The following is a 12,515-nucleotide window of genomic DNA, read 5'->3' as shown; positions in this document are numbered from 1 at the left end:
AGAGCATTTCAGAGCCACATTCCAGAAATTAGCAGGTGAACGATACATTGATAGTGGCATTTTAGGGAACTTATTCATTCATGGTGCTCAGAAAGTATTGGAATGGAGAAGATGTGCCAGTTATGCTTTGATACTTAAGGGAAATGAGCAGAATGAATTCCTTCCTTTTTTCCCTCACTCCTTCCCTGCTCCCTCCCTCCATCCTACTTTCCTTCCTTCCTTTACTCCTTTCTTCCTATACTTCTTGTATTTCTAGGCTCTTTCCCAAAACCTTTAGAATATAACCCTTTACTCCTTGCCTAACTTAAAGGAGAGAGAACTCAGAAAAGGGAGGGAGAGAATCCAAGATTTAATGCTGACTCACTCTTTACCTCAAATCCTTCTTCTTTGCAATTACCTTATTCTACTCATCTATAGAAACATAAAATCTAATTTTCAAAAAACAAATTTTTAAAAACCCTGTAAGAGTTTATAATAGTAGGAAATTTATTGCATGTAGATGATATGGGATGATTCCATTGATGGTTTCTTCAAAATGGAGAGTGAGAATGACATTTTTCAGAAGGAAAATGCCTAAAAAGCTACTCTGTGGTGGCACCTTCCTGTCATGTGCCAGTCTTAACCTCTTCTCTCACAAACCCAGCCTCTTCCCAGCTTGGGAAGGGGTAGCAGTAGGTGAGCCTCTGAGCCCGGAAAGCTGCTTACAAAACCCCTGCTATTGCCTCTGGCCTTAGAAAGGAACATCATCTTCCAAACTTATAGTTCTTTTAGAAATCTCCAATGAAAGGGGAAGTGTTAACAGAAAACTTGACATTGAAAGATGAAGTGGGAAAATAAAAAGGAGATACAATAATAGATATTCATAATTACGCTGTCACTGAGTCATTTAGAAAAGATTAAATTATATTCGGGATCCTATTTCAGAATTTAAAAATATTTCCATTAAAGAGGATTAAAAATGTAAAAATTATGGTAGAAAGATGGACATTTTGCTTATCTTCATATGAAACTTCGTTTCTGAAAGTCGTCAGGTAAATGGGGCATATTGTGTTATCTGCCGCTCTGAACCATTGTTTCTCTAGGATTTCCTAATCGTAGCTGCCTTTGATTATAGTCTTCTTTCAGCTGCTCTGAAATCCTGCAAGTGCTCTGAGGTAGAGGAACCACAAACTATATAGCCACGGAGTAAAGCTCTCAATTCTGGGCCTCAGAGCAGAAGTTGTCTCTCTGCTTCTACCTGACGGCATTCTGTTCCATCACTACCTTCCTCTGACCATTATTACTACATTATTTCATTTATATTTAACTATAACCTCTAGTTACTTTTTAAGCAGTATTTGTGTAGCACCTTCTCTCCCAGTAAATATAAAGGCCTCGTGAGTTGAAGAAAACTGACCCTCGAGATTTATTTAAAAAGCCTTAGAATCGGTATACTCTTGTATCACAAACTTGCCATGTTTGCAGTATGATAATCCAGAAGTATTATAAAATAGATCATAACCTTTTAAATACTTTATTTAGCTTTCATGTGTTCTCCACTTTCCTCCAAAAAGGAAGTCATTCCACTAATGTTAGAGCTCCCAGAATATGGTAAGCTCCAAGCACTTTTTAATTGAGACATAATTCATATATCCTAAAATTCACTCTTTTAAAGTATACAATTCAGTGGATTTTAGTATATTCATGAAGTTGTGCAGCCATTACCACTGTCTAATTTTACAGCATTTTCATCATCCCAGAAAGACACGTTGTACCCATTAGCAGGCCCGTTAGCAGGCGTGCCCTGCTCCCCTTCCGCAGCCCCAGGTGACACTAATCTACTTTAAGTCTCTAGGCCTTTTTTCAGTGAACTAGTTGAGTGAAATTAAAATAGGCTCTTAAATGTTCGTTGAAGCAAATATATAAAGTAATTGATTATTTCATCACCTTCCATATATTCTGCTTAATAATCGTTTAGAATGTTTTACCAAATATTAAGCAGTGTATCACTTTAAACGGAAACTTGAATTGATTAGAATATAAAATGTCTGAAGCACTTCACCTATTAGAGCTTTTTTAATAATCTGTCCAGTCATTGAATATAAATATTCAGTTTCATCTGTCTGCCTCCTAGTTCCTCTGCGATGTGTCTTAATTGCTGCTTTTGGCGGGTCATCTACTGGGATTTAGTTTGCCTACCATTTACATATTTCTGTGTGTATGGATAAGTTCCTCATTCTCTGTCTCACCAGCACTTATTTAGCAGTTTGAGATCTCACTTGACTTATATATATGGTTTGGACATCACTTTCTATCCTAGCAGTTTGATTTCCATAGATCTTCATAAAACTAATTGTCTTGGAGGTTAAATTGCCAATAGCAAAAAACATCCTGGTAATTAAAGCGACATGCAAAACTTGGCTTTTCTTATTGCCTCTCATTATCAGGCTAACCCTCCTGGCGTACTGGCCCTTTTGGATGAAGAGTGCTGGTTTCCTAAAGCCACGGATAAAACCTTTGTTGAAAAACTAGTTCAAGAGCAAGGTTCCCACTCCAAGTTTCAGAAACCTCGGCAACTGAAAGACAAAGCCGACTTTTGCATTATACATTATGCAGGGAAGGTAAGAGTTGAGTAACTTGATTAAAAGCACTGTGAAATTTTGCTGCATCTGATAAAGTTTGTAACACGTGCTGACAAACATTTGTAAATCCTTAAATATAGCGCACATTACAGATGCATTGCCTTCAAGATAACCCACTTTTTGAATTATTCTGTGAACATTTTTGGCTAAGGCTTAAGATGTTTCTTGTTTTTGTGTTTGTTTTTCTCTTTTTTATCTCACCATGCATGGCTCCGGTATGGGCCAGGTGGACTATAAGGCAGATGAGTGGCTAATGAAGAACATGGACCCTCTGAACGACAATGTGGCCACACTCCTGCACCAGTCATCAGACAGATTTGTGGCAGAGCTTTGGAAGGATGGTAAGAATGTGCTTACATTTGTAATTGAGCTTGGCCAGAATTGTTTACAATTAAAGCTTATATATGTGTATATATATATATTTTTTTACTTTAAAACTCTCCCTAGAGCAGGGCTGCCGTTATATCGGAATTTACCCACTTAAAGAATACTGGGTAACAAGACATCTGCCTTCTTGGTCAGATGCTATGAGTGTGGAAACATTCTAGGCCCAGAGCCATAAAAAACTATACATATGCCTCAGGCCTCCCTGGTCTCAATTAGGTTATAATCCCAGGGGACTGAGACACAAAACCCGAGAAACCCTGTGCATTTTCTCTGTGTTGCATACGGGCCAGCTGAGCTGCGTCCTCAGCCACTTATAGCCTTCCACACACTTGCAAAATGTCTGGTAAAGAAACTCAGATACTCTGCATGTAGATCAGTTGTTTTTATTCCCATCAGTCAGTCCTCATAGTTCTTTTGTTTATATGAACCTCGGTGAAGACTTTTGTGATTTTGTCATAGACTAGAGGTTTTACTAGTACCAGAAAAACAAAACATCTGAGGGTGTTTATGAATAGTGGGAACCAATATCTTCTAGAGCTTAGCTGTCACTACTATATTTTATCTCGATTATATCCCATCTCTTCACATGGCCTCAGGTCATGCAAGAATTTAGCCCTGGATCTGCCCCTTATGAGGCCTTGAACCTGGGTTACTTCTGCTTTTTCTTTAGCATCTCAAGACCTTGTAATCTAGCTGTCTTCTCAGAGGCGGAGAGAAAGAAACATAGAAAGCAAAAAAGAAGGGGTTTGGGCAATTGGGGCAAAAGAAATAGAAAAGAGTGAGCACAGAGAGTGAGTATGGGGAAAGATGACCGTATCAAAACATAATCTAGTCAAGAATGATCAAGTAAATGTGAGCGAACCTGTTGGGGTGGGATGCACGGCACACGTGCATGCATGTGTCCTGGGAAGAGACTGTGTACCTGAGACCGTTTGAAAGGAGGGATTTGGGGGACAAGTTAGGTTTCCAACATGCCAAACAGAAGTTTTTAATTTTTATGCCTATGGGTGAGAGTCTTTCACCAGATGCAGTGTTCATTGTTACTTACAGTGACCCAGTCAGTTGAGGGGTGCTGCATGAGGACTGAGAGGAGGGACAGGACCCTAACGTGGAATTTGCAGTGCCTCAGTAGATGAGGGACTCCTGACCCTGTTGCTAGGAAGTGTTAGAATGGGATATGAGAAGCCGAAACAGGAGCGGAAAAAACAACTGAGCTCCGGTTGTCACAAGGTCCACAGCGCTAGGAAGATCAGCACTGGTGAGTTGGAAATGTGCAAGGAAATTGTCACAAAATGAAGAGAAAGGAGCAATGCTACAAATCGTAAATACTCGCATTCTATTAGGAATCATTTCCATTGTAACGGTATTCGGCATAATGTGGGTTAGAGTTATCCCGTGCTCCCTCTTCCACCTGGCACTCTCTTAAGATCTTAGTGCACAGGAGAGCGAGTGAGATATGTAGACAGATTGTTGAGTGCCAGAGATACCTGTGGTGAATGCCATGCGAATGGTACGGAATGAGCTATTAGCAATGCACAACAGAGGAAGAGGACTACCTTTTTTTCTGGGGTGCTAAGGTAAAATGTCGTGAAAGAGGAGGCAGTTTTCTTTGTCCTCGAAAGATAATAATTTGTTGAATAAATAAAAGCTGACATTTACTGAGTATTTAATGAATGCTGGGCAGGTTTTCAGCACTAATTTATGAGCATTCACGTCGTGATCACGCCTTAAACAGTGAAGGGTGAGCATGTTTGCATGAGCTAGCTCATCTTGGGATGTGGAGCATTTTTTGGAGTGAAGTTGGTGTGGGGGAAGAAGGGGTCGAGCAGGCGGAATGGGTGATCACAGTGTGGAAGTGGAAAATCACAGCTCATGGTAAGTGTTCCATTCGGGCCATAGAGTAGGGATAGGGCAAAAGGCTGGGGTGATAGGCTGACACCAGACCATGGAGAACCCTGATTGCCAGTCTCAGTGGATTTGACCTTATTGGTTGGTGGGATAGATTGGGGTGAAAGAACCTGGAAGTAGGGGATCCAGTATGAGATGACTGAGGATGAAAGCAGTGGGCATGGAAGGAAGGCCTAGGAAAAAAGGAACAGAGGAAACTAACATTTTTACTATTGAAGCCTCAAAAACTTATTTTTCTCTTCATTTTGAATGAAAAGAGAGGCAGGTATTTGGAGGAGTTAATGAAAAGAGAGGCAGGTATTTGGAGGAGTTATATATGATAAAAAAAAAAAAACCTAGGTCTTGAGCTTACATATTGGTTCTGATGTTGTGAACCACTTTTGACTCTTGTATTTCAATTTCTTAATCAAAGATGATATTTTTGGAAACACCTATTGAGCATATAACACTACATGAGTAACGATGTGCTTACCATGGTTATAATCTGTGAGATCTGTTTGAGAATGAAGAAGGACATAGCCCTGCCCTCCAAGAGCTCATAGTCTAGTTGAAAACTCAGGATATGCACAGATGCAATCACAGGACTGAGCGAGCCTCCATCTTGGTTCCCAGCTTCCTTGGCTTCCTCCTTCCATCCTTCTTTAGCTCCTTATCTTGCCATCCCCAGATATGAGAGAGCCTTTGGTAGTAGTGGGTCAGAAGCTTCAGGAATGTAAGTTTGGCAGGCAACGGTGAAGGTGAGGACTGCAATGATCTGTGTCACAGATGGTATCTTTAGGGCAGGACCATGTCTGGAGAGTCCTTACCTGCCTTTTTGTGCTTTCCATAGCTATGGAAAAGTTGTTTTCTCCCAGAGTTTCTGTAAACAAAGGAATGCTTGCAGCCTTGCAAAGCTGCTTCAGTCCTGGCCTGAGCCCTGTCCATCTGTATTAGTCAAAGACTGTGTTGTCTGCACAGTCCTGTTGTCACTTCGCCTTTCTACAGATAGGTGCTTGGGAGCACGTACAGCCACTTTTGTCAAAGTAGGCTGAGTTTGATTGGCCATGCTAATGTCTGCTCTGGAATATTCCCTCATGTCTTCTCTCCTGATAACTCGCAGGAAGACCTGTCATTCATCATCTTAGGTGGACAGCTATTCAGAGTAATCTGGGCGACAGAATCTCAGAAGTCACTCGCTGTTGGAGGAGGGGCAGGCAGAGCGGCAGTACCATGTTGTCCAATTTTGAGGACTGTGTGTTTCATACGTGAAGTCAGTGGCAGGCACAGGAGTTTGAGGAGGGCGCTAAGGTGGAGAATTCACCACTGCTTGCTGTGGATGTAGAGATACATCCTTGGGATAAGGGGAACTTTTTCTCTAGAAGAAAATAGCCCTGGAAAAACATGTCATTATTTTTCCCTTTTTATAGCCACATAAAAATGCAAAAGTGGGAATGACAAGTGGACTGTGAATGTATAAATATAAGATATATGAATATAGTTTGCCTGTGACGCTGCAATGCCCTGAGTAGAAAACATTTTGTGTGAAAATAGACTTTGTGCTAGGGTTTTACAGAATTTTCCCAAGGCCAAACCAGAAGAAATAATTTGGTGGCAGCCCTGCCCTAGAGATTCGTAGTGCCCCACTTTTTGCTAAAAGATGTTTTGGGATCTCTACCAGCTGCACAGGACTTTTTTGCCACTTCTTGGGGCTAAAACACAGAAAAACCTAATTGCATTTTATATCAATGTGCCTCTTAGGATATTTTCATGAGTAATGATATGGTCAAATATCTTATGATTTGAAGTTATTTTAATGGTTTGCTACAACAGAACTTGAATTTTGTTTTCCTTAATGGTAGTTACCTATATGTCAGTAATATGTATTTGAAATAAATTGTATTTCTAAAATCTGTATTGGAAGTAAAATTACACAGCAATATAAATTTTTGACACAGTAAAAGCTACTAATATATACATTTACCAGAGTGCTCTTACTGTAGCATTGTCCTAATTTGCTAATTACAAGATAATTTTATGAACAACTCAAATAGAACCTTATTTTTAAATTTTCATCCTGCACTTACATGGGAGTAATCATTTAACACCAATGTGATATGTTTACACCTGGAGTTGGTAATGTGCTCTTTTAATTCAGATTAAGCTTATTTTATAATGAACTTTGTCCAAATGTACAAATTCTGTAAACAGTAATGTTTGCATGGGATCTGCCCTGGACTAGCTACTTTTGTAGTCCGATTTCAAAATTTATTTGTAATGTCGAATGTCTTTCACACTAACTGAAGTGTTTGTGTATTTGCTCTTCTGTCCTGTTTTTGCTGTTTCTCTGCTTTAGAGATTCAGAATATTCAGAGAGCTTCTTTCTATGACAGTGTTTCTGGTCTTCATGAGCCACCAGGTGAATGTACAAAGCCTGTAGGTCTTCCAAAACAGAAGGGTTTTAAGCCTGCAGGAAAAATTTGGGGTGGGGGCTGGCAGGGTGGCCGGGGAGGGCAGGGTAGACTGGGGGTGGGGCTGGTTTCTGGGTTTCTGTTTTTGTTTTGCTCATAGACCTGCATGAACCTTTCATTTCATGCTCAGTTTTATTATCCTTTAAGGCAACTGTTTGAGTGCATAAACAATTCAATCGCTACTGCCTACACATTGCTTCTTATTTTATGTACAGCACTTACCGCACTGCATATTAAAAGGTATGTCACTACCTTTTTCAGGTGCCATTTTGATACACAGTCCTCTAAAGGAATTATTAGGAATTGATCAACTAAATACTGTCTCCTTTGTCTTTGAATTACCTTTACATTTTCAACTCTAAGAAATTCCAAAGAGGAGTTTTTTCTTTATTTAAGTCATTAACATTTTGTGAACAAATAAGTACATATTTATCTCACATGTGTGTTGGTCTCATCATTATACCTTTTGTTTGGAATTTATGTGCATATCTAGCTACTTGGCTTTTTCTTTTGAACTGGAGATAATGAAACTATCTACAAGGCTTGATATGTGCAAGGTGAGACTAAGAGAGAGTGGAGTGTTGTTAGAATTTGTATGTTGAAGGTGAAATTGAGCTCCAGCTCTATGGGCCCTGTCGTCTGAACCCTAACCCTGTTTTAAAATACAGCCTAACCATGGCTAGAGGCCCCCAAAAGCCCAATATAAAATGAATATCACCCAGCTTTCCAGTTATTTAATGGAATTATCAAGTAATAAAATTCAAAGATACAGTCAAATTTATATAATAAAATTTCCTTTCTAATTTTTGGAACATGATAATACTGAGATCTAAATCTATCTCAAAAGGTTTTTAAAAAATATATTAAAGGAATGTGCTCATTTTCATTTAAGTCAAGATTCCTGCCATCAATTCTAGGTCACATACTATAAAAGAAGTAAATTGCAGCATTGGGGAAGAGGGTATCAGGGGATGATAGATTATGCCAAAGATTATTCCATAAACTGGAATGTATATTTTACAGAACTCCAAAGGACAAAATCTTCAAACTCAGTCATCTTTGGCCTTGGGGAACACTGACAAAGTTGAGAAAGTGGGGAGAGGAAGAGAGAGCTAGGAGGTAGTTTTAAGCTTATGGTCTGCCTGAGATTTGCGCTTTGTTAAAATATTAGTACTTGACCTTTTGGACTTTCAAAGTAGTGCCCTCTTTAAATCAATTCCCTCTAACTCTTTTGGATTGCTAATTTCTTAAGAGAATTCCAGACTCTAAGCTCTTTGAGAGCCAAGACAGTGTGTCGTTTTGCTCAATGTAATTTCCTCAGCACCTGGCACAAAGTAAGCACACCATAAATCAGTCATTGAGTGAGGGAATTGATGGGTAGGTGGGTATTCCACACCGTTTTCAGATGCAGCAGCTTTGCCTAATATGCCCTCTGTGGCCCTCCCCTTTCCGACAGCATAGGTGCTTTTTCCTTCCTGTGGAACTGTGATCTTCAGAGTGTACGGACCAGGTGTTTTCTGTACCAACAGGATCAGGGACAGAGGAGCCACTCTTAGATGGCATCGTTTTGGCAGGGAGTAAGCTGATTCACCTCACCACATTCTCACCTTGGCACTGAGAACATGCCTTGTTCTGGCTCTCAGTGAAGTGTCCTTTGGTTGAGTTACTCAGCTGAGGCAAGTGTCAGGAGCAGCAAGCTCTCCTTCTTAGAGGGCCTTCCATCCACCTTGGCTAAAGATGGACTTTGAAGTTATGTCTAGTATTTCTACAGCAAAATGTTTTTCTCCACAATGTGTGTTTATGGATTAAAACTCCAGGGAAGGGGTAACAGGTTTTAAATGAAAATTTGGAGCTTTAGTATTTTCAGTGATTTCTCAGAAGACAGTGGATGGAGTTCCTAGGGATCCAAATTTTATTGTTTTTCATAAGCTAACATATAGTGAGCATCTCCCTAAATGAGATAACACAAAGCTACTATGGACCCTGTGCTTCTAAGTATATTCATGATGTTATGAAAATAGCTTTATGAAGAACATGCAGGCTTTGGAGGACAAAATGAGAGACTTGGGTAAAGAGAGGTTTCCAAAGGTATCAAAGGACAAGTGTAGAAGAGAAAGGAACAATTCCTAGAGGCAGAATAAGGAGGCATACACGTTTCTGTTATAAACCAAACGACTGTTTTCTTCCCAATATATGGTATTTTGAAAGTCTAGACTTCTGAGATAACCAGTAATGGAGGGTGCAAGCACAATGAACCAGCAAAGAGGGATTATAAATTCAAAATTGTAGGCAGGGTTTTTAGACTCAAAAGGTCTGTGCTAGGCGCTGTCTGTAGCCTTAGTCCTGATCCAAACTGTGTTGGAGGGGCAGTTATACATAATCCACCCTAATGCTAGTTTGTATCTACAGTCTCCTGCACAGAGTGGTACCATTTAGGTCTCTGAGCCTTCACAAGTGCCGAATGGCAGCTGACAGATCTGGAAGAGTACCCTCAGAGAAAATGAGAAGTACATGAAGCAGATTTTAATTATTGATAGGGAAATCCTCCACTCTTTTTCAATCTTTCATAGAAGCGGCACTTGAAATATAGTAACAGCAGTTAAGTTGAGACTGAGAATCACCAAAGAGAGGTTGGTCACCGCTATACGAGGGCTTCCCCATTTGTCACAAGCTCTTTTGGGTCTCCCTTTATCTTCTAATGTCCACTGAATTTTTACCTACCTTGTCATAATTTAGGAGAAAAGCTTTTACCTTAGCCATGCTTCAAACAGAAATTATGATGTTGCGACTTCTAAAATTTGAACCAGTTTTGTGTGTGTGTGTCTCAGTAAGTCATTAAAGGAAGTTCCATTTAGAGTCAAGACTGATAAAATGATAATCATTTAATCTCCTTCTAGATTATTTCAATTGGTCATAAATCTCTCTTTTTAGTGCTATTTTAGGATCTGTGGTTTAGGCCTGACATGATTAATGTGCTTATTAGTTCAATTGTCATCATTTTCATTAGATGAAGGTTTTTTGTCATTACAGTATATTCTACTCCTATATATTTTATCCTGAGTCTTAATAGGAGATGAGAGCTCCGGGGGATGCAGCTTTTGGGTACTGCAGTTTGAGTTCCTGAGGTCAAGTGGTCACTGATATTTAGTTTTCAGGGTTCTTGCGAGTATCAAACGAGGCATTGTGAGCCTGCACCTGGCACATGGGAAGTGCCCAGATACATGTCTGGCGTCGCACCCCTGTTGCTGCTGTGGTTGCAATTATGATAAACAGAGAAAATCAATTACTGTTTATTTTCTTCAGTATTGTTTAATGCAAGTCCACGTGTGTTCCTAGTACCCCAACACCAAACTGATTGGCAGTCATGCAGCACTGCCCAGCGCCACCCTGAATTAAGTACATGCGACCTGCCAAGGGGAGAGAGCAAGAGCAGAAATGTGACAGAAACTCTGTAGGATGAATGGGACTCATGTTTGCCCAAACAGCTTTGGCTTTTGCAGGGGATAGGAAGTACAGATGAAGGAGGTAAAGGAGACAGATTCAAATTCAGCTTACACTAGTGCTTGGGAGGAAGATTGCTTTTAAATCACATGCCTCCTGTCAACCTCTAGACATCCTGGAATTTTTCTAAAAATTTTCAAATACTCTAGAACAATTAACAGATTGATTCTACTACCCAGTTATGTAACCACCGTAAATTTGTTATTACTGTGTAATAGAGATATTGTGGAGATATACTATTTGATGTTAAGATTGTTTCTGGAAAATCATAGGAGTTAAATATTTGTTTCTGAACCTGTTTTTAACTGTAAGTAACATTTTGAGGTACATTAGAGTAGAATTGTCTTAATGTGTTTAAATGAGTATTAAGAACATACTACGTGGATACCTAGCATAGTGCCGAGTACCAGAGGCCTTTTGTAGGAGTATTTGATGTAGTTCTTGTTCATCATCATCTGGCTATTAAAATTAACATTAAAATAAGCTTCTCCCCCCTTTTTTTGTTTCTGTATTAACTGCAGTGAGTTTCTGAAAAGCTAGTGTAAATAAATTAAACTTAGTAGCACTAGTATTTTGGCCCATGTACAGATGTGAAGAACATAAAAATCTCATATACCTCTTATCTCCTGAGATTGTCACCTAGAAGGACCAGTTAAGCATTCTGGAACTAGATGATATCATTCCTTATTTAAAAACAAGCAAATCTGTAGATGACAGTTTTATGAGATAGATGGTTACAAATTGCTTTTTTTTCCCCTTAAACTACAAATATGCCCTTGCAGATTACAGGTCTGTGGAACTCATCTAATTTCTCACTGTCTAAATAAGTTTTTATAGATTGATAAATCGTGTAAAATACTTTGAATTCCTTTTAGGCTACTGGGCAACCAAATAATGTATTACAGTGCCCTCCAGCAACCCTAACCAGGCTCCCCTGGCACCTCAGATGGAAGAGTTTGTAGCAGGAGGATAAATAAAGCCATTCTTTGCCATGAAACTCTGGGTTATAAGACGCTTGGTGGTTTTAGGAGTGGTATGAAGTCTTAGAAGGAGCAGTGCTGCTCATTTCAAGGAGTTGCTAGAATCTCAGCTTTGCATTTTCTGCCTTTCTCTGATTCCTACTCTTAACTATTTTCAACAAGAAAATATTGTTGTAAAATAGAGGTTTTTATAGCTCTTGATTTTTGTGTGAAATCCTATATTATTAGTGTGGTCCAAATTATTTAATGAAGTTCCCAAAGTGTCTCTCTCTTTTACCCAGAAGATAATTTTTGCTCATTGGGAGAAGCTAACCCTGAGCTTAAATTTTTTAATTAAAATAAAAAATGAACTGAAAGTCCAAGCGTGCTGAATATTTAGCTTTGGATCACCATGTTAAAAATATATTTGAAAATCAGGTTCATTATGATGATGTTTTTTGTTTGCTATTGTAAAAAGCAGTTCCTGCTCGAGGCTGCGTTGTCAGACCACCGTCGCGTTGTGTGGAAGAGCTGCCCTTGGAGGCCAGAGGCCTACAAACCAGCCCCACGGAGGAGACATGGCGCGCCTCCCCTCTTGTTCTTGGGGGTCATTTTGTGTTCATTCAGCAGATATTTATTAAATAGCTACCATGTGCCAGGCACCATGCTGAGGCCAACATTAGGTGGTAGGA

The 12,515-nt window shown here is 39.5% G+C and overlaps 1 protein-coding gene across 5 annotated transcripts in view; it reads left to right on the top strand.

Moving 5' to 3' along the window:
- Positions 1-12,515, top strand: part of MYH10 (myosin heavy chain 10) — a 139,584-nt gene that overhangs the window by 82,266 nt on the left and 44,803 nt on the right. For all 5 annotated transcript variants that reach the window (XM_023529935.1, XM_011358946.2, XM_011358945.2 and 2 more), the window contains exons 14-15: positions 2,427-2,600; positions 2,848-2,962. In XM_023529935.1, coding sequence (XP_023385703.1) covers positions 2,427-2,600; positions 2,848-2,962 — 289 coding nt within the window. The remainder of the gene's footprint in view (positions 1-2,426; positions 2,601-2,847; positions 2,963-12,515) is intronic.

The sequence above is a fragment of the Pteropus vampyrus genome, unplaced genomic scaffold (genome assembly GCF_000151845.1).
Source record: "Pteropus vampyrus isolate Shadow unplaced genomic scaffold, Pvam_2.0 Scaffold44, whole genome shotgun sequence".
In the NCBI taxonomy this organism is placed as follows: Eukaryota; Metazoa; Chordata; class Mammalia; order Chiroptera; family Pteropodidae; genus Pteropus; species Pteropus vampyrus.
Note: the sequence above shows the minus strand (reverse complement) of the source record. Positions and strands in the feature narration are given on the sequence as shown.